We start from the raw sequence: 22,490 nt of genomic DNA, 5'->3' as shown, positions 1-22,490 counted from the left end.
ATTTTAGTGATAGCGTCCACAACATGCTACAATTTAAGCTTGTTATGGATGATACGGTTTAAGCTTGTAATGGACAAAGAAATAGACAAGTTGCAAAATAAGAGTTTTGGATTGGGAAGAGTGCATTTTAGTAAAATAAGGCAGGATCTGGCCAAGGTAGACTGGGAAGAGTGACTTGTGGAGAAATCTACAGAAGAACAATGAGGGGGTGTTCAAAGAGGAAATGGGGAGGGTACAGGCCCAACATGTTCCCTCTAGGGTGATAGGAAGGAGTAACAAGCGTAGAGAATCATGGATGACCAGAGATATTCGGGATACGATAAGGAAAAGAGAAGGGGAGTAAATCAACAGAGGCATTAGTGGAGTGCAGAAAGTGCAGGACAGAACTGAAGAAAGCAATTAGGAGAGCAGAGGGGATTTGAGAAAACTCTGGCTAGTAGAAGTATGGAAAGTCCCATGATCATCTATTAGTATATCAATGGGAAGATGATAACCAAGGAAAGAGTAAGGCTCATTAGGGACCAAGGGGGGAATTTGTGGGTGGAGCCAGAGGACATTGGACGGACATTGAACAAATACTTCACACCTGTCTTAACCCAAGAGAATGAGGAGGTAGGTGTGGAAATCAGGGAGAGAGACTTTGAAAGACTGTGAGATTCTTGAGCAAATTGATGTAGGGACTGACAAGGTATTGGAAGCGCTGGCAGGCCTAGAAGTGGACAAATTATCCAAGTCCAGATTAATTGTGTCGCAGACTGCTGTGGGAGATGAGGGGGGAGATTGCAGGGGCCCTGACTCAAATTTTTAATTCCTCTCTGGTTATGGGGGAGGTGCCAGAGGACTGGAGAACAGCTAATGTGGTTCCACTATTTAAGATGGGTTGTAGAGATAAGCCAGGGAACTACAGACCAGTGAGTCTCACATCAGTGGTAGGAAAACTATTGGGGAAAATTCTGAAGGAGAGAATCTATCTCCTATTGGAGCTGCAAGGTTTGATCACGGATAGTCAGCATGGCTTTGTCAGAGGGAGGTCATGCCAAACAAATTTGATTGATATTTTTCAGAAAGTGACCAGGTGTGTAGATTAGATTAGTGCAATTATGTAGTTTTTATGGAGTTCAGCAGAGCCTTTGACAAGATCCCACAGGGGAGACTTATAAAGAAGGCAAATACACATGGGATACAGGGTAATTTGATAAGGTGGATTCAAAATTGGCTTAGTTGTAGGAAACAGAGGGTGATGACAAACAGCTGCTTTAGTGAATGGAAGCCAGTGTCCAATGGCGAACCAGAGGGATCTGTGCTGGGTCCGCTATTATTCGTCATTTATATAAATGATATAGATGACTACGTGGGGGGTAGGATCAGTAAGTTTGCAGATTACATAAATATTGGCTGGGTGGTTAACAGCGAGGTTGAGTGTCTTGGGTTACAGGAAGATAAGTGGCAGACGGAATTTAACTCTGAAAAGTGTGAGGTGATACACTTCGGAAGAAGAAATTTGATAAGCGAGTATTCAATGAACGGCATGATGCTGGGATGTTCCAAGGAACAAAATGACCTTAGCGTGTTTGTCCATGGATCTCTGAAGGCAGGAGGGCAGGTTAATAGGGTGATGAAAAAGGCATTTGGGACACTTGCCTTTATCAATCGAGGCATAGATTACAAAAGCAGGGAGGTGATGTTGGAGTTTTATAGAACTTTGGTGAGGCCACAGCTGGAATGCTGTGTGCAATTCTGGTCACCACATTATAGGAAGGATGAGATTGTACTGGAGAGGGTGCAGGAGATTCACCAGATGTTGTCTGGGATGGAACATTTAAGTAATGAAGAGAGGTTGGATAGGCTTGGGTTGTTTTTGTTGGAGCAGAGAAGGCTGAGGTGTGACCTGATCAAGGTGCACAAGGGGTATGGATGGGTGGATAGGGAACAGCTGTTCCCCTCAGTTGAAAACTTAGTCATGACGGCAGGAGGTTTAGGGGGGATGTGAGGAAAAAACCTTTTACCCAGAGGGTGGTGACGTCTGGAATGTACTGCTTAGGAGGGTGGTAGAGGCAGGTTGCCTCACATCCTTTACCTGAATGAGCACTTGGCACATCATAACATTCAAAGCTATTGGCCAAGTGCTGGAAAATGGGATTAGGTAGGTAGGTCAGGTGTTTTTCATGAGTCGGTGCAGACATTATGGGCCGGAGGTCCTCTTCTGCACTGTATTTTCTGTGTTGGCACAGTTCAGCCACAATCTCCATGGTGAAACATAGATGCCTCAGGCACTGATCCTCACTGTGGTGGAAGTAGACGTGCTCTCTGAAGACCCTTGGATTGTAGGGCCATCTATTGAGTGTGCTTCTCCTCCTCCCTCTTTGCACAGATTCCTTTGTCTGCTTTATCTGCTCTGTTTCCAACTAATGCTGCAGCCCAAATCAAACAGCAGCTATGGCCCCATTTTGCTCCTGACAGGCCAACCACTTCCTCTGACCACCATGTCAAAATCCAGCAGCACTTACTTGTAAACCTAAAATGTTTGTAAACTCCATTAATCCTAAAACAGTAATCCATTACCTCTGCATCAACAATGGAAAATCAAAAGCCCCTCATCGGAATCTTGCCCGGTGATTCTTTTAAGTAGCACAGGTGGGAGACTCCCTTGTGCAGCTAAATGCTTGGGAGTGATTAAGAGCGGGTGTTATCTGGACCCGTGTACTCCAAGATGGCAGACTATGTGGCAACTCAGCGTTTGAAATCATAATCTACACACTTCTGGTGTACACAGGGCATGCCTGCCCTGGCATCTTTATAGCCAGTGGAGTTATGGAGCCAAATTTCAAGGCCACTGTGATGAGGCTCTGTTACACTGTGTATCCCAAGATCTTTCAGCCACAAGAAATTAGATAACTTGGAAGTATAATACTTTAATTGGTGCAGAGTTATCTGCAAGGGAAAATCATAACAATCGAAAAGAACATTTTGCATGACACATCTTCAATTTGAAAATGGTAATATATTGAAAGATTTTTATGGACTTTGCTGTTGAGATGAACAGGAGTAACACTGCAGCAAATTTGACATTCTCTTTAAATTCCAAAGTTAGAGGCAAATAGCCTGACCAGAGATTAATTTGAATTATTTTTGCTTCATTCCTTTTCTTTTTGAAAGATGAACTTGTTTTTTTCCAGAAACAGCAAATTAGGTTCAGCAGTCCTAGATTTTTCATCTGGGAGCAGATTTTGATCGTAAAGCCATCATCTTTTTCTGTTCATGTGGACAACTCGCTGTTTTTAATCTCACTGTGATTAAAACAAAAAAAGTGATCAGATAATTAAATCATTTTCTACCTGAATGATAAAACTTGCAATTATATAACACCTTACTTAAAATCCATAACATTATTTTGGTGACTATTGTATAGGCAAAGGCAGGAAAAAGTATCAGAAGTGAGATGAAAAATCAGTAATTCTGCTTTTCATAGTGTTGGTTGCGATACGGAAAGTTAACTTTGATAACAAGAAAAATGTCTTGTTCTTCTTTAAGTGCTATGGGAGTGTTATATTCACTGACAAAGCTTTCATCCCATTGACATGAATATAATTAATAAATTTGACAGTAATGATTGCATCAAAAAACTTAGGGGGAGCCCCAAAACAGCATTTACGCTGGCGGGATTTTCTGTAGCTATTGTCCTGACTCCCTGCCCAAGACATGATGTTATCCCCATTCGAATTAATTTAATTATCATTATCAACCCTTTATGCCTGATGGACCCTCTTGAGGATGTCTATTCACGTTGGTGACAGATCCCTCACGACGTGCACTTGGCAAAGCCCCCACACCCACCCCCCAGGAACTGCAGTGTCAGGATTCGGGGTGCAGTGCCAGGGAGTGTTCCCGTGGGCTGGTGTTGGGTGGGTGTTCCACGGTGTGGGGGGAGGGGGCATTCCGTGAAGGGGGGGTTCCATGGGAAAGGTTCTGTGATTGGGGGCTTCCGTGGGAGTGGGGGCTCCGTGGTGGCACATAGTTCCATGGATAGGGCTCTGTGTAAGGGAGGGGTTGGTTCCTCCGATTTTTAGCAGACTAAGTTGCTGGCAAGGCAGGCTCAATCATAGTCCACCCGTCAACGCGACACAGTGAGACCCGCCCCATAACGTTTCTTTTCAGTGACTCTAAAAATACGGTGGAGGAAACTGCCCTTAGGTGGATAATGCCTAATGAGAGCAAATGAGAGCAAAAAGAGAGTACAAGAAGAAATTGGCAATTGGAAGCTAACATAAAGGGAATCAAAAGGTTTTCGATTCAAGAGTGTTAAAAGGAGTAGAGCCAAATAAGGACCAAAATGTGGATTTATGCATGGGGCGAGGGCATGGCTGAGGTATGAAGTGAATATTCTGCATCTGTTTTTATCAAGGAGCACAGATTATAGTGAAAGAAGAGGTAGCTGATGGACCGTCAATTACCACGAAATGAGAATGGAGAAACAATCGAGGCTTTATTGGACAAGATGTTGTGCCTCCTGTAGCTGGAACCAGAATTTGTACGCCGCCTGCTGGGAGGAGCCAGCAGGCAGGGATTTACCATGGTATTTGTAATACGCGGGCAGTGCCGTAATACATACAATATATCACTAGTGGTATCTACCACATTCACCCCCTGTTTAAAAAAAAGAGTCCGGCGGGGGTGACAAAAACATTACAGATTAAGTCTGTCAGGGGCTTTGACCCTCCGCTATGATCGCCTCAGTCCTGGTGGTGATGTGGGCGCCGACGTGGTCACCTGAGACTCCGGGAGCGTGTTGTCCTCATCTTCGTCATCCCTGAGTGGATCCAGTGGGAGGACGGATCCTGCTGGGGTGGGGGCTGCGGTGAGGTTCGCTGGAGGGAGGGTGGGTGGCACAGGGGTGAATGAGGCAACACGGAGGGGGGGGGGGGGGGGAGGAGTGGTGTCAGGTCGGGGGTCGTGGGTGGGGACACTGTGTCTTGGCGCCCGTCAGGGTGTGCCACGTAGGCGTACTGCGGGTTTGCATGTAGGAGGTGGACTTTCTCGACCAAGGGGTCCGATTTATGGCTCCGCACATGTTTCCAGAGGAGGACGGGTCCAGGAACTGTCAGCCATGTTGGGAGCGAGAACCCGGAGTCGGACTTCCTGGGGAAGGCAAACACTTTGGTTGATGGTCTGACTGTAGTCAATGACCATCCTGTGCTTCTCCCCAGTCTTTACGACCACCACATGAGCTCTCCAGGGGCTGTTGCTGGCCTCAATGATCCCCTCATGCAGAAGCCGTTGGACCTTCGACCTGATGAAGGTCCTGTCCTGGGCACTGTACCGTCTGCTCCTAGTGGCGACGGGTTTGCAGTCCGGGGTGAGGTTCGCAAACAGTGAAGGTGGATCGACAAAGAACAAAGAAATGTGCAGCACAGGAACAGGCCCTTCGGCCCTCCAAGCCCGTGCCGACCATGCTGCCCGACTAAACTACAATCTTCTACACTTCCTGGGTCCGTATCCCTCTATTCCCATCCTATTCATGTATTTGTCAAGATGCCCCTTAAATGTCACTATCGTCCCTGCTTCCACCACCTCCTCCGGTAGCGAGTTCCAGGCACCCACTACCCTCTGCGTAAAAAACTTGCCTCGTACATCTACTCTAAACCTTGCCCCTCTCACCTTAAACCTATGCCCCCTAGTAATTGACCCCTCTACCCTGGGGAAAAGCCTCTGACTATCCACTCTGTCTATGCCCCTCATAATTTTGTAGACCTCTATCAGGTCACCCCTCAACCTCCTTCGTTCCAGTGAGAACAAACCGAGTTTATTCAACCGCTCCTCATAGCTAATGCCCTCCATACCAGGCAACATTCTCTTCTGCACCCTTTCTAAAGCCTCCACATCCTTCTGGTAGTGTGGCGACCAGAATTGAACACTATACTCCAAGCGTGGCCTAACTAAGTTTCTATACAGCTGCAACATGACTTGCCAATTCTTATACTCAATGCCCCGGCCAATGAAGGCAAGCATGCCGTATGCCTTCTTGACTACCTTCTCCACCTGTGTTGCCCCTTTCAATGACCTGTGGACCTGTACTCCTAGATCTCTTTGACTTTCAATACTCTTGAGGGTTCTACCATTCACTGTATATTCCCTACCTGCATTAGACCTTCCAAAATGCATTACCTCACATTTGTCCGGATTAAACTCCATCTGCCATCTCTCCGCCCAAGTCTCCAAACAATCTAAATCCTGCTGTATCCTCTGACAGTCCTCATCGCTATCCGCAATTCCACCAACCTTTGTGTCGTCTGCAAACTTACTAATCAGACCAGTTCCATTTTCCTTCAAATCATTTATATATACTACAAAGAGCAAAGGTCCCAGCACTGATCCCTGTGGAACACCACTGGTCACAGCCCTCCAATTAGAAAAGCATCCTTCCATTGCTACTCTCTGCCTTCTATGACCTAGCCAGTTCTGTATCCACCTTGCCAGCTCACCCCTGATCCCGTGTGACTTCACCTTTTGTACTAGTCTACCATGAGGGACCTTGTCAAAGGCCTTACTGAAGTCCATATAGACAACATCCACTGCCCTACCTGCATCAATCATCTTAGTGACCTCCTCGAAAAACTCTATCAAGTTACTGAGACACTACCTCCCCTTCACAAAACCATGCTGCCTTTCACTAATACGTCCATTTGCTTCCAAATGGGAGTAGATCCTGTCTCGAAGAATTCTCTCCAGTAATTTCCCTTCCACTGAAGTAAGGCTCACCGGCCTGTAGTTCCCTGGATTATCCTTGCTACCCTTCTTAAACAGAGGAACAACATTGGCTATTCTCCAGTCCTCCGGGACATCCCCTGAAGACAGTGAGGATCCAAAGATTTCTGTCAAGGCCTCAGCAATTTCCTCTCCAGCCTCCTTCAGTATTCTGGGGTAGATTCCATCAGGCCCTGGGGACTTATCTACCTTAATATTTTTTAAGACACCCAACACCTCGTCTTTTTGGATCTCAATGTGACCCAGGCTATCTACACACCCTTCTCCAGACTCAACATCTACCAATTTCTTATCTTTGGTGAATACTGATGCAAAGTATTCATTTAGTACCTCGCCCATTTCCTCTGGCTCCACACATAGATTCCCTTGCCTATCCTTCAGTGGGCCAACCCTTTCCCTGGCTACCCTCTTGCTTTTTATGTACGTGTAAAAAGCCTTGGGATTTTCCTTAACCCTATTTGCCAATGACTTTTCGTGACCCCTTCTAGCCCTCCTGACTCCTTGCTTAAGTTCCTTCCTACTTTCCTTATATTCCACGCAGGCTTCGTCTGTTCCCAGCCTTTTAGCCCTGACAAATGCCTCCTTTTTCTTTTTGACGAGGCCTACAATATCTCTCGTTATCCAAGGTTCCCGAAAATTGCCGTATTTATCCTTCTCCCTCACAGAAACATGCCGGTCCTGAATTCCTTTCAACTGACACTTGAAAGCCTCCCACATGTCAGATGTTGATTTGCCCTCAAACATCCGCCCCCAATCTATGTTCTTCAGTTCCCGCCTAATATTGTTATAATTAGCCTTCCCCCAATTTAGCACATTCTTCCTAGGACCACTCTTATCCTTGTCCACCAGTACTTTAAAACTTACTGAATTGTGGTCACTATTACCGAAATGCTCCCCTACTGAAACATCTACCATCTGGCCGGGCTCATTCCCCAATACCAGGTCCAGTACCGCCCCTTCCCTAGTTGGACTGTCTACATATTGTTTTAAGAAGTCCTCCTGGATGCTCCTTACAAACTCCGCCCCGTCTAAGCCCCTGGCACTAAGTGAGTCCCAGTCAATATTGGGGAAGTTGAAGTCTCCCATCACCACAACCCTGTTGATTTTACTCTTTTCCAAAATCTGTCTACCTATCTGCTCCTCTATCTCCCGCTGGCTGTTGGGAGGCCTGTAGTAAACCCCCAACATTGTGACTGCACCCTTCTTATTCCTGATCTCTACCCATATAGCCTCACTGCCCTCTGAGGTGTCCTCCCGCAGTACAGCTGTGATATTCTCCCGAACAAGTAGCGCAACGCCGCCTCCCCTTTTACATCCCCCTCTATCCCGCCTGAAACATCTAAATCCTGGAACGTTTAGCTGCCAATCTTAAGGGTTGTGAGGCCGCAGACGGTGAGGGGGGGCAGGGGTCCGCCAAATTTCAAAGTAAGGCTTTGGAGATGGCATTGAAAATCAAGGCCTAGTAACAGGGCAGCGCAGAGATGGGGGAGGACGTAGAGCCTGAAGTTGCTGAACTCTACGCCCTGGACGGTGAGGGTCGCGACACAGTACCCCCGGATTTCAACGGAATGGGATCCGGAAGCCAGGGCGATTTTCTGGGTGACGGGCTGTACCGGGAGGGAGCAGCGCCTTACCGTAGTGGGGTGGATGACACTTTCTGTGCTCCAGGAGTCAAAGAGGCAGGTCGTTTCGTGCCCATTGATCTTCACCGTCGTCGTAGTGGTCGCGAGGTTGCGGGGCCGAGACTGATCCAGGGTGATGGAGGCGAGCTGCGGGAGATGTTGGGAGGTCCCGGGCTGATCAGCGGTGGCGGAGGTATCAGTAGGCAGCGAATGGCCAGACGAGCAGGGGTCCTGTGGAGCGGTCCAAGATGGCGCCGAATATGGCGGCGCCCATGGGGCGGACATGGCGGGAGGCAAAGATGGCGGCGCCCAGAGGCCGCACGTGGCTTGCGGAGGGGAAGATGGCGGCGCCTCTGGGCCGCACGTGGCTTGCAGAGGGGAAGATGGCGGCGCCTCTGGGCCGCACGTGGGGGGGTGTAGAAATGCCGGGCCTGGAAACAGCGGCGACCGACCGGGCCTGGCAAACGGAAACAAAGTGTCCTTTCTTCCCACACACATTGCAGGTCGCGCTCCGTGCCGGTCAGCGCTGCCTGGAGTGTTTGCTTTGTCCACAAAAATAAGACTTGGGGCCCCCCAGAGTTGGCTGGCTGCTGCGCGGGGCAGGCTTGCGGTGAGCTGGAGTCGGCAGCTGGTGGGGCCCACGATGCCCAGGAGGGGGCCACGCGGTCGGGGGTGTAGGACTCCAGGTTACGGGAGGCCACTTCTAGTGAATTTGCAAGCTGCCTATTCTCCGCATGATCGAACGTACCCCCTTCCAATAGTTGCTGGCGGACGTACGTAGACTTCATGCCCGTGACATAAGCGTCTCTAATTAATAGTTCGGTGTGTTGTACTGCTGAGACGAGCTGGCAGTCACAGTTCCTACCAAGGATCTGTAGGGCCCGCAAGAAATCATCCAGAGTCTCCCCGTGGTGTTATCTTCTCGTGGCCAGAAGGTGCCTGGCGTATACCTGATTCACCGGTTTAACGTAATGTCCCTTTAGGAGCGTCATCGTTTCTGAGTAGGTGGGCGCATCCTGGATGAGGGGGAAAATTTCAGGGCTCACCCGTGAGTAGAGGATTTGGAGCTTCTGTGGGTCCGAGAGTTCTTCAGTGGCTGCTCTAAGGTAGCCTTCGAAGCAGGCTAGCCAGTGGTCGAAGGTAGACGTGGCGTTGGCTGCGTGAGGGCTCAGCTGCAGACGATCAGGCTTGATTAGGAGATCCATCTTTTAAAATCTTGTGCAATAAATTGATGTACCGTCAATTACCACAAGACGAGAATGGTGAAACAATCGAGGCTTTATTGCACAAGATGTTGCGCCTCCTGTAGCTGGAACCAGAATGGAAGCAGCGCAAGAGAGCGTACACTTTTATACGCCACCTGCTGGGAGGAGCCAGCAGGCAGAGATTTACCATAGTACTTGTAATACGCGGGCAGTGCCGTAATACATACAATATATCACTAGTGGTGTCTACCACAGTAGCTTAGACATTTTAAGATCTAAAATTGATGAGGAAGAGGTATTGGATAGGTTGTCTGTACTTAAAGGTGAAAAGGCATCAAAACCTGAGGGAATTACGTCCGAGTATAATGTGGCAAGCGAGAGTAGAAAGTGTGGAGGCATTGGACATCATTTTCCAGTCATCCTTAGACGCAGGGGTGGTGAAAGACGACTATAGAGTTGCAAATGTTCAAAACTGGATGTAGAACCTTCTAGAAACAATAATTCAGGACAAAATTAATAGTGACTTGGGAAAAATGGGTTAATTAAGGAAAGCCAGCATGGATTTGTTGAAGGAAAACTGTATTTAACTATCCTGCGCGTGTTCTTTGATGAGGTAATTGAAAGGGTTGATAAGGATAATGTTGTTGATGTTGTGTAAATTGATTTCCAAAAGGCATTTGAGAAAGTGCTGTATAAGAGACCTGTGAGCAATGTTTGATCTCATGGGGAATAAAAGAAAAAGTAGCAACATGGCTACAAAAGTGGCTTAGTGACAGAAAACGGAGAAATGGTTAACAGATGTTTTTCAGACTGGAAGAAAATGTATAGTGCGGCTCCCCAGGGGTCAGTGTTAGGACCCCTGCTCGTCCTGATATTATATTAATGTCCTACATGTCATCATATCCACTCATGTATATAATGAGATGCAGACAGGCCGTGATAGACACACAGGATGACCAGTAAGCACACAACACAGTGCAGCCAATCACCAGACAGGACACTACTACTATAAAGCCAGAGGGCACTAGGTTTCCCGCTCTCTAGGGACCCAGCCACTGAGACAGTCAGAGTCCACGAGCTAGCAAGTGCAAACACCATGCGGTAGCTAGTAAGCCTGGTCAGGCCACTACAAGGTCTCCAGTCAGTGCAGTATAGTGTCGACCCACAGCTGAATATGTATATCAGTTCTATCGTTGAATAAAACAGTGTTGGATCTTCTCCAGTGTTAGACGTCTGTTTCTAGCTTCCCTGCATCGAGTGCAGTCCACATCGAACCTACCTGCCTAACACATCATGGTACCAGAGTGATACTGATCTTGACGGACCTACCTCGAGTAAATCAGCATTGACCAGCAAGCAGCCATCCGGTGAAATGGAAAACATCCAGCCTCCTCCGCAGTTCCGCATCTCCGGCAACCACGGTGCCAATTGGAAAATCTTCAAGCAAAAGTTCTTCTTGTACATCGAGGCCTCCGACCTCGAAGCAGCATTGGATGCCAGGAAGATCGTGCTATTTCTCTTCACTGCGGGGGACCATGCCATCCACATCTACAACTCTCTTACGTTCGCTGACGGCAAAGAGAAAACGAAATTCAAAACAGTCCTGCTGAAGTTTGACAGCTACTGCGACATTGAGGTGAATGAGAGCTTTGAACGGTATGTTTTCCAGCAGAGGCTTCAAGGTAAGGATGAACCTTTTCAGTCCTTCGTGACCCATCTCCGCATCCCAGCGCAGTCATGTAACTATGACTCGACGGCTGATTCCATGATCCGGGATCAGATCGTTTTCGGGGTCCACTCCGACTCCCTTCGGCAGCAGCTCCTGAAAGTGAAACAGTTGACCCTCTCTGTCGCTATCAAGACGTGCGTTGTCCATGAGCATGCAAAGAATCGTTACTCCCACTTCACGGCGGCAGAAACTGCAAAGCTGGCCTCCTATGAGGCGGAGCGGGTGCAGGCCATTGCACAAATGCAGGGCCTGAGCATCGAGGAGAGTGGCCGTTTCGCGCGCTTTTCCCGGGTCCCTGCGCATGTGCGCCACGACTGAGTGGACGACGAGCCCGACAACCCGACAGTGCAGGTGCGTACGTCAACTGACTGCACTGCGCATGCGTGATGGCGCACGGAACACGCTGACGTTGTCGTCGTGACGTGTCCGAATTGTGGCTCCGCCCATTTAAAGCGGCAATGTCCGGCAAAAGGACGCCGGTGTCGACAGTGTGGCAAGTTTGGCCACTACGCAGCCTTTTGCAGATCTGCTCCACCGCTCAGCAGCCAGCGACCCCAGCTGCGACGCAGAAGTGTCCGCTCGATACACCAAGGCATGCCAGATTCCGAGCCCGACAGCCCAACAGACCCTGATGCTGAGTGCCTCAAGTCCCCAAACCGGGTGGGCATCATAACAACATATGCGCTGGCTTCCACCACAATGGCGAAACGCCTCTCGATCCTCAGTGTGGATCCCGACGACGAGTGGTGTGCTGTCCTCACAGTTAACAAGGCTCGCATCCGATTTAAACTGGACACCAGCGCATCAGCGAAGCTCATCTCAAAATCCAACCTCGACACCATCCTTGCAAGACCAAGCATTCTTCCACCGGCCTGCCAGCTCCTTGACTACAATGGCAATGCCACAGCTGCCAGTGGCTCCTGTCAACTAGGGGTATCCAACAAGGCGATCAAGGCAACACAGCGGTTAGAAATCGTCGGGCCTGAAAGAGCATCCCTGCTTGGTGCTCGAGCCTGCAAGCTCCTGAACCTGGTTCAGCGAGTCCACACCATGTCATCATCACCGGTGACGGCCTCGCCTGATGTAAACTTGCAAGCCGACATAGATTATCACGCAGTACCACAGCGTATTCGATGGAATGGGCACGCTCCCATACCGATATAAAATCCTGCTCAAGCTGAACGCCACCCCTGTAATTCATGCACCACGCCGGGTGCCAGCACCCCTCAAGGATTGTCTGTAGAAGCAATTACAGGACTTCCAAGACCAGGGCAGCATATTGAAGGTCACAGAGCCAACAGACTGGGTCAGCTCCATGGTCTGTGTTAAGAAGCCGTCAGGGGAGCTTCACATTTGCATTGACCCTTAGGATCTAAACCGCTACATCATGCGGGAGCATTACCCGATACCAAAACGTGAAGAGTTGACCAGTGAGATGGCTCATGCCAAATTCTTTACTAAGCTGGACGCCTCCAAGGGCTTTTGGCAAATACAGCTGGACACGTCCAGTCACAGGCTGTGCACGTTCAACACCCCGTTTGGTCGCTACTGCTACAACCGGATGCCTTTTGGGATCATATCTGCCTCCGACGTATTTCACCGCATCATGGAGAAGATGGTGGAGGGCATCGAGGGGGGTACGAGTATACGTTGACGACATAATTATCTGGTCCACAACGCCCCAGGAACACATAGCTCGCCTCAAGAGGGTATTCCAGAGAATTCATGAACATGGGCCGGGATTCTCCCCTACCCGGCAGGGCAGGGGAATCCGGCGTAATGCAGTGGCGGGAACCACACCGGCGTCGGGTCTTTAGGGGCCAAGTCCTCACCTTGAGGGGCTAGGCCCACGCCGGAGTGATTTCCGCCCCGCCGGCTGGCGGGAAAGGCTTTTGGCGTCAGCGGCCGCTCACAGCATCCCCGCGCATGCGCAGTGGAGGGGGTCTCTTCCACCTCCGCCATAGTGGAGACCATGGCGAAGGCGGAAGAAAAAGAGTGCCCCTACGGCACAGACCCGCCGGCCGATCGGTGGGCCCTGATCGCGGGACAGGCCACCGTGGGGGCACCCCCCGGGGCCAGATCGCCCCGCACCCCCCCAAGGACCCCGGAGCTTGCCCGCGCTGTCTGCCCCCGTCGGTAAGGTAGGTGGTTCAATCCACGCCGGCTGGCGAGGGTTGACAGCGGCGGGACTTCGGCCCATCGCAGGGCGGAGAATCGTCGGGGGTAGGCCCGCCGACCACCGCGATTCCCGCTGACCGGCACGCCATGATTCCCGCCCTCGCCGAATCTCTGGTGGCGGAGAATTCGGGCCACGGCGGGGGCGGGATTCACGGCAGCTCCCGGCGGGGCGGGGGAATCCGGCGTAATGGAGTGGCGGGAACCACTCCGGCGTCGGGCCGCCCCAATGGTGCGGAACTCCGCGCCTTTAGGGGCCACGCGCTCACCTTGAGGGGCTTGGCCCGCGCCAGAGTGATTTCCGCCCCACCGGCTTGCGGGAAAGGCCTTTAGCGCCACGCCAGCTGGCGCCGAAAGGACTTCGCCGGGCGACGCATGCGCGGGAGAGTCAGTGGACGCTCACGGCATCCCCGCGCATGCGCAATGGAGGGGGTCTCTTCCACCTCCGCCATAGTGGAGACCATGGCGAAAGCGGAAGAAAAAGAGTGCCCCCACGGCACAGGCCCGCCCGCCGATCGGTGGGCCCCAATTGCGGGCCAGGCCATCGTGGGGGCACCCCCCGCAGGACCCCGGAGCCCGCCCGCGCCATCTGCCCCCGCCGGTAAGGTAGGTGGTTCAATCCACGCTGGCTGGCGAGGGTTGACAGCGGCGGGACTTCAGCCCATCACGGGCCGGAGTATCGCCGGGGGGAGCCCGCCTACTGGCGCGGCGCGATTCCCGCCACCGCCGATTCTCTGGTGGCGGAGAATTCGGGACACGGCGGGGGCGAGATTCACTTCAGCCCCCGGTGATTCTCCGACCCGGCGGGGGGGTCGGAGAATCACGCCCATGGTCTCCAGTTCAACAGGGCCAAGTGCTCATTTGGTCAATCGGATATTAAGTTCCTGGGTGACCACATCTCGCAGCAGGGCGTGCGGCCACATACCGACAAGGTCTCGGCGATCAACGCCATGAAGATCCCGGAGGACAAGAAGGCGGTCCTCCGCTTCCTCGGGATGGTCAACTTCCTCGGGAAAGTCATTCAAAATAGGGGGCATCATTCTCCGACCCCCCAGCGGGTCGGAGAATGGCCGTTGGCCGCCGTGAATCCCGCCCCCGCCGGTTGCCGAAGTCTCTGAAGGGAGAAAAGTCGGCGGGGCGTTAATGGCGCCGCAGACGTCGGAGAATGGCACGGGTCTGCGCAAGGCAGCCGATTTTGGGCCTGCCGATATTCTCCCTTCCGGATGGGCCTAAGTCCCGTCGACGTGATGACCGTTCACGTCGACGTAAATCAAACCTCCTTTTCATCGGCGTGAACCTGTGCTCCAGGTTCACGCCGACCAGCGTGGAGGTGAGTGACGGCCTGGGGGGTTGGCCGCTGGGCAGGCGATGGCGTGGCCGCAGTCTGAATGTGTGGGGAGAGGTGTGTCTCGGGTTGTGTGTGTGTGTGTGCGGCGGGGGGGTGGTTAGAGTGGGCTGGGCTCCGGGGGAGTGCCGGGAGGGGGGTCCGTGCCGGGGAGGAGGATGGGGGGTCCGTGCCGGGGAGGAGGTTGGGGTCCGTGCTGGGGAGGGGGAGGGGGATGGGGGGGGGTCCGTGCCGGGGAGGGGGATGGGTCCGTGCCGGGGAGGGGGATGGGGGGTCCGTGCCGGGGAGGGGGATGGGGGGTCCGTGCCGGGGAGGGGGATTGGGGGGGGTCCGTGCCGGGGAGGAGGTTGGGGTCCGTGCCGGGGAGGGGGATGGGGGGGGGGGTCCGTGCCGGGGAGGAGGTTGGGGTCCGTGCCGGGGTGGGGGATGGAGGGGGTCCGTGCCGGGGAGGAGGTTGAGGTCCGTGCCGGGGAGGAGGATGGGGAGTCCGTGCCGGGGAGGAGGATGGGGGGGGGGGGGCGTGCCGGGGAGGGGGATGGGGGGGGGTCCGTGTCGGGGAGGAGATTGGGGTCCGTGCCAGGGAGGAGGATGGGGGGGGTCCGTGCCGGGGAGGAGGATGGGTGGGGGGGGGGGCCGTGCCGGGGAGGGGGATGGGGGGTCCGTGCCGGGGAGGGGGATGGGGGGCAAGTGAGTTGGTCCACCTGGCCAGGTGCCAGCCTCCAATAGTTGGACCCATGCGGTCCATGCCACCTGGCTGGGGGGAAGGAGGTGATATGGGCAATGATGACATGTCGTCGTTCACCCCCCACCCCCCCCCCCCAACCAGGCCGTCATGTTTTCCGATCATCCAGCGATGTTGGCCGCCGTGGCGGCAGCCGCTAATGTCCATGTTGCCCTGGATGAGGAGGAGGACATGTTGCCCTGGATGTGGAGGAGGAGGAGGAGCGTGCCAGAGAGGCGGCACAGGCTGCCGCAGAGGGGCAGGCGGCAGCCGCCCAGGCTGGAGGGACACCTGGCCGACAGGACGAGGAGGGGCAGGAGGACGTCGCGGCCCCACGGCAACGGAGGCACCCGAGGACGCCCTGTGTGTGCCGGCCCCGGCAGTCATACCAGGACCTCACGGACCGGGAATGCAGGAGGAGACTCCGGATGAGGCGGGAAACCGTGGCACACATCTGCCACCTGCTGGCACACCTGTCACCGCGTGGCACTGGCGGGGGACACCCTCTCCCCGTGTCCGTCAAGGTTACGGTTGCCCTGAACTTTTATGCAACGGGGTCATTCCAGGCACCAAGTAGGGACCTGTCCGGCATATCGCAGACATCGGTGCATCGGTGCATCCGGGCAGTGACAGATGCCCTATATGCCATGGCGCACCGCTACATCTGCTTCCCTGTGGACCGGGCCAGCCAAGATGCCCGGGCCGTGGGCTTCTCTGCCGTGGCCGGGTTCCCCATGGTCCAGGGCGCGATCGATGGGATGAATGTCGCCGTGCGGCCACCTGCAGATAACAGGGCCGTGTTCACCAATAGGAAGGAGACCGATTCGATGAACATACAGGTGGTCTGCGACCACTGTATGATGATCCTGCAAGTCTGCGCCCGTTACCCAGGCAGTGTACACGACTCATACGTGTTGTCGCGGTCATCCATCCCCGGCATGTACGAGGGACGCCATCCCCGGCTGAGGGGCTGGTTGCTGGGCGACAGGGGCTACCCATTGCGATCGTGGCTGATGACGCCTGTACGGAGGCCACGCAATGAGGCGGAGGACCGCTACAATGATGCCCATGTAGCGACAAGGGGAGTGATAGAGAGGTGCTTTGGCGTGCTGAAGATGCGTTTCAGGTGCCTGGACCTATCTGGGGGCGCCCTCCAGTATCGGTCAGATAGGGTCGGCCGCATCATTGTGGTGTGCTGCATCCTGCACAACATAGCCCAACAGAGGGGCGATGTGTCGCAGGCAGAGGAGGGCGGAGTGGAGGAGCAGCAGGAAGAGGCGCAGTCCTCCCCAGATGAGGGGGATGGGGGCAATGGTCAGGGCAGACGGGCTAGACACAGGCGGGTGGCTGTCCACCGTTACCGGCTGGCCCAGCGGGCACGGGACAGACTGATAGCCGCCCGCTTCACTGACTAGATGGGCGTGGGAATCGGGTAGTATGGCCACAGACCGCACACCATGGCAACAGCCGACCACCCACACTCCCCACCCATCCACCCACCCAGCACCCTCACCCCCCTCCCCAACCCCACCCACCCCACCCGCATGCACACCCCCCCCCCCCCCCCATTGCCGATCCACCTGCGGCACAACGGCCGGGCTCACACAGTTGCGGGTGGACGCGTGTCTATTGCAGGCCATGGAGGATGATGACAACCCGCCCTGCGGTGAGCTCCTGGCTCCACATCGTTGGACTATGTCTGACCCATGGCCACAGTACCACCATCCACCCGGACCATCCCTGCATGCGGCTGTGACACTGCAGCGCACGGTCCCGTCCTCTGCCCGGGGGGATGTTGATGGCGGCCCAGGGGGAAGGGGGCAGACTCACCTGGGACTGAGGTAAGACCACCCCTCACACACACACACTTGCGCTCAACGTACATGCCACCCCCGCACGCTTTGGACAGAGCACAAAGGCAGCTTCTGAGGTGTAACATTGACTTTAATAACCAAACGAGTTCATGCACGTGCCCTAGCCCCTAAAACTCATCTGTGCCCTGCACCCATGCCAACTTACTCAGTGTCTAATTGTTTGGCCTTACGGGCCCTTTGACTACGTCTACGTGGTTCCCCAGACGGTACAGCAGAACTGGAGGTGGACTCCTGTGATTCCTGCCCTCTGACACTGGATCCCTATGGCGGCCATTTCCTGGGGCGTCCTGGCCTAGATGGGCCAGGCTGCGGCCCGGGTGACTGGGATGGCGAGCTGCCAGCCTGTCCTGCCCGTTGCCCACCCGATGCACCTGGGACGGAAGGGGGGGAGTCCGAGGTGTCGCGGTGTACCGGGACCTCCCCTACAGCGGGACCCGGGACGAACCACACCACCTCCTCCTCCCTCGGGGTGCCCGATGGCCCCCAGGCCTCTACATGGGTGGGGGATGCGAACGGACTGGCCATCCGACGACCCCCCGGCATCTGGCGCTGCCAGTCCTGGAGGCCCGTGCTGGTATCGACAGGGGTCTGCAGGTTTGCAGCCATGGAGCCCAGGGGGTTGGCAAACCCTGTCTGTGACAGTGCGACGCCGGCTCGCACATGGCCACTGGCGCCGATGCCCTCAGCGATGGCCTGCAGAGACTGGGCCATGGCCTGCAGAGACTGGGCTATGGCCTGCTGAGACTGGGCCATGGTGTTGAGCACCTCTGCCATCTGGCGCTGGCACTGGCTCATGGCCTCCTGTGAGAGGGCAGCCATGTCCTGGGCCACAGACGCCGCCTGCACGGAAAGCCCCAGGCCTCGCAAACCGTTCCCCATGTCTGACACAGTCGCACCCATTGCCTCCACCGCGGACGCCACCCGTGCGGTGTCGGCCTGGGTGGCACGCATGACCGGCAGCACTTCCAGCTCCTGGACGCGGGTGGACTCCTCCACCTGTGACTGCAGCCGCCGCAAGCCGGCCGTCACCCTCTTCGCTCGTCTCCGGGTCGGTGGTTGCATCGGATCTATGTGTGGGTGTGGAAACTCCAGGAACCCGGGATCCATCTGGGCAGCAGATGTTCGCTTGGGCTGGGCTGCCCTCCGACCGCCCGGCCCCTCTGCTGCACCTACCTCCACCTGCTGTACCGGGACGGCTGTGTTGTGCGCACCAGTGAGTGTACCAGACGCCTCATCACTAAAGTGCCCAACTGAGGTGAGTGTTTCTGCGATGGTGGAGGGTGTTGGTGACAGCAGTGGCGTTGTGTCGTGCTTTTCGTGCCACTCTGAGTTCATGGCACTTTGGGGTGGGGGTTCGTCTCCACACATCCACTCTGAGTCACTGTCCGGTATTTCGTCTTCCTGGGTAGTGCTGTCCCGGGTAGGGGTGTCCTGGGTCGTGCTGTCCCGGGTAGGTGTGTCCTGGGTAGTGGTGTCCTGGGTAGTGGTGTCCTGGGTAGTGGTGACCTGGGTAGTGGTGTCCTGGCTCGGATGTGACGGGGGCCTGTGGCTGCCCCCCTCGTCGCTGGGTGGCACACGCCTGCGTCGTCGCACCCGCACGTGATGGGGGTGTCGTCTCCCTGTTGCTCCAGGTCTCTCCGTCTCCCGTGGTGTGCGAGGGGCATCCTGCGGGCGTCGCATGCCGGAGGGTCCGGGTCTCTCCGTCTCCCGTGGTGTGCGAGGGGCATCCTGCAGGCGTCGCATGCCGGAGGGTCCGGGTCTCTCCGTCTCCCGTGGTGTGCGAGGGGCATCCTGCGGGCGTCGCATGCCGGAGGGTCCGGGTCTCTCCGTCTCCCGTGGTGTGCGAGGGGCATCCTGCGGGCGTCGCATGCCGGAGGGTCCGGGTCTCTCCGTCTCCCGTGGTGTGCGAGGGGCATCCTGCGGGCGTCGCATGCCGGTGGGTCCGGGTCTCTCCGTCTCCCGTGGCCTCAGAGGGGCATCCTGCAGGCGGTCTGCATCTGCGGGGATGGGTGCCTCGACGTTTGCTCCTGCGATACACAATGAAGCATGCATGGTTAGACACGCAGGCAGTGATCAGGTGATATGGGGTAGGGGGGATATGGGGGTGGGGGGATATGGGGACGGGCTGTCGGTGGCTCACTTGCTAGTATGCCCCCGACCTCTGCATCAGCAACCTCCCGGTCCTAAGGTCCGCCAGCCAGTTCCAGGGCCCTTTCCTCATGTTCGGTCAGTGGCCTCTCATCAGCGGGGCCTCCTCCAGTCCTCACATGCTCCCTATTGTTGTGTGCGCGCTTCTCCTGTGGCGGGGGGGGGGGGGGGGGGGGGTGGGGGGGCTGGCAGGGATAAAAGGCAACAGTGTTAGGCAGGTATATGAATGCACGCCATCGGTTGCGCGTGCATTGCAGAGGTTAAGGTTAGGGCTGGATTCACTTGGGGATATGGGGGAGGGGGGATATGGGGGAGGGGGATATGGGGGAGGGGGGATATGGGGGAGGGGGTTATGGGGGTTATGGGGGAGGGGGGATATGGATATCGGGCAGGGTGGGGGGGGGAGGCTCACCCTGCCTGCTCTGACGAGGTCGTTCACCTTCTTGTGGCACTGGGTGCCTGTCCGTGGTGTCAGGGCCGCAGCGGTGACGGCCTCTGCCACCTCCCTCCACAGACGCCGGCTGTGGCGTGGGGCAACTCTGCAGCCGTGCCCGGGATACAGGGCGTCCCTCCTCTGCTCCACTGCATCCAGGAGCACCTCCACATCCCGTGACTGGAACCTCGGGGCTGAGCGGCGGCCAGCCATCCAGTCGGGTGTTCCGGTCGGGTGGGGGGGAGCACCGCGGCCTTATGAGCCGTCACGTGCGCAAGCGCGGATCCCGTCACGTCGCTGCTAGCCCATTTCGGGCTGGAGACTTTTGAACCATTTTTCCGACGTGACGCAAGTCAGATTTGCGCCGTTTTTTGCGCCGATCGGCAGACTTTGCGCCGATAACGGAGAATTTTGCCCATGCCATCCCACACCACGGCCCTCCGCCATCTCGTCAAGAAGTCGACGGAATTCCAGTGGCTGCCCACGCATGAAGGGGAATGGCGTGAGCTGAAAGCAAAGCTCACCACAGCCCCGGTTCTAGCGATCTTCGACCCAACCAAGGAAACCAAGATATCAACTGATGCAAGCCAGGACGGCATTGGGGCGGTGCTTCTTCAGCGAGATGACTCCTCGTCCTGGGCTCCAGTGGCATATGCCTCCAGGGCCATGACACCCACTGAGCAACGGTACGCTCAGATTGAGAAGGAGTTTCTGGGCCTCCTGACAGGGATAGTCAAGTTTCACGACTATGTTTACGGCCTGCCAAAATTCACGGTAGAAACGGACCACAGGCCTCTAGCCCATATAATCCAGAAGGATTTAAATGACATGACACCTCGGTTACAGCGAATTCTTCTTCAGCTACGTCGAACTTGTCTACATGCCAGGCAAAGAGCTGATCGTTGCAGATGCCCTATCCAGGTCTATTACCACACCGTGTGAACAAAGTGACTTCATCTGCCACATAGAAGCGCAAGTGCAGTTGTGTGCCACCAACCTTCCGGCCTCTGACGAATGGGTGGTCCAAATTCGTGAGGAGACGGCCAAGGATCCTCTGCTGCAGCGTGTGATGCAGCACCTTACCAATGGCTGGCAGAAGGGACAATGTCCCCAGTTCTATAACGTAAAAGACGACCTGACGGTGGTGGAGGGAATCCTTCTGAAACTCGACAGGATCGTAATTCCTCAGACCATGTTGGTGCTGGGTCAACTCCATGAGGGTCACCTTGGGGTCGAGAAATGCCGACGCAGAGCTCAGGAGGCGGTTTATTGGCCGGGCATCAGCCAGGACATTGCCGACACAGTTCTCAACTGCCCTACCTGTCAGAAGTTTCAACCAGCTCAACCCAAGGAAACACTGCAACAGCACGAGATCGTGACCTCTCCGTGGTCCAAAGTAGGTGTAGACCTTTTCCACGCCAAGGGGCGTGACTGAGTACTCCTGGTTGACTACTTCTCCAGTTACCCAGAAGTGGTGAAACTGTCCGACCTCACATCGAAGGCGGTAATCAAAGTCTGCAAAGAAACGTTCGCCAGGCATGGGATTCCGCTCACGGTAATGAGCGACAACGGTCCTTGCTTTAACAGCCAGGAATGGTCTGATTTTGCACAATCCTACAAATTCTGTCATGTAACCTCCAGTCTCCACTACCCGCAGTCAAACGGGAAGGCCGAGAAAGGGGTCCATATTGTAAAGCGGTTGCTGTGCAAAGCTGCAGACTCAGGCTCCGACTTCAACCTGGCGATGCTGGCATACAGGGCAACCCCACTGTCCACTGGGTTGTCTCCAGCGCAGCTGCTCATGAATTGCACTCTGAGGACCACAGTTCCAGCCATCCATGTTCCAGACCTTGATCACCTCACGGTCTTACAGAAAATGCAGCAGTCATGGGCCCAACAGAAGGCCACATACGATGCTCATGCCACGGATCTACCCGAGCTGGCCCCAACTGATCATGTTCGTGTCCAGTTGCCTGAGGGCGGCTGGTCAGCCACAGCTGTTGTGATCAAACAAGTGGCCCCAAGATCGTTCCTTGTCTGCATGGCTGATGGCTCCCTGCTACGGCGCAACAGACGGGCACTGCGAAGAGTTCCACGCCCGCTACCTGACTGAAGTGCCCCGCTGCCTACGATGCTTCCTCCGGACGTACCCTGCCACGAGGCCACCGATCTACCAGCAATCCTGCCGGCCCATGCGACCACTGCGATGGCAGCGATCCTGCCTATCCACGTGCAGGCGGCTCCTGATCCACCTCTGCGGCTATCGACAAGAATTCGTCGCCCACCGCAAAGACTGAATCTGTAGACTGAACTTTTGTACATTTTGTGACTTCATCGATTTAACCTCTGTAAATATTGTTTTGTTTGCCATGTATCTGCACCATCGACACCTTTCTATGTATATATGTTCATTTAGACACCTTTTGTATATAGTCAGGCATATATATATATATACACGCATGCACACCTTAGCATT

The 22,490-nt window shown here is 54.9% G+C and overlaps 1 protein-coding gene across 1 annotated transcript in view; it reads right to left on the bottom strand.

Moving 5' to 3' along the window:
* Positions 1–2,936: 2,936 nt before the first annotated feature.
* Positions 2,937–22,490, bottom strand: part of ankar (ankyrin and armadillo repeat containing) — a 397,884-nt gene continuing 378,330 nt past the window's right edge. Inside the window, exon 23 of the mRNA XM_072494724.1 lies at positions 2,937–3,287. Within this exon, the coding sequence (XP_072350825.1) occupies positions 3,211–3,287 (77 nt within the window). The 3' untranslated portion in view covers positions 2,937–3,210. The remainder of the gene's footprint in view (positions 3,288–22,490) is intronic.

The sequence above is a fragment of the Scyliorhinus torazame genome, chromosome 2 (genome assembly GCF_047496885.1).
Source record: "Scyliorhinus torazame isolate Kashiwa2021f chromosome 2, sScyTor2.1, whole genome shotgun sequence".
NCBI lineage: Eukaryota > Metazoa > Chordata > Chondrichthyes > Carcharhiniformes > Scyliorhinidae > Scyliorhinus > Scyliorhinus torazame.
The sequence above is the reverse complement of the archived record's forward strand: the minus strand, read 5'-3'. Positions and strand labels throughout refer to the sequence as shown.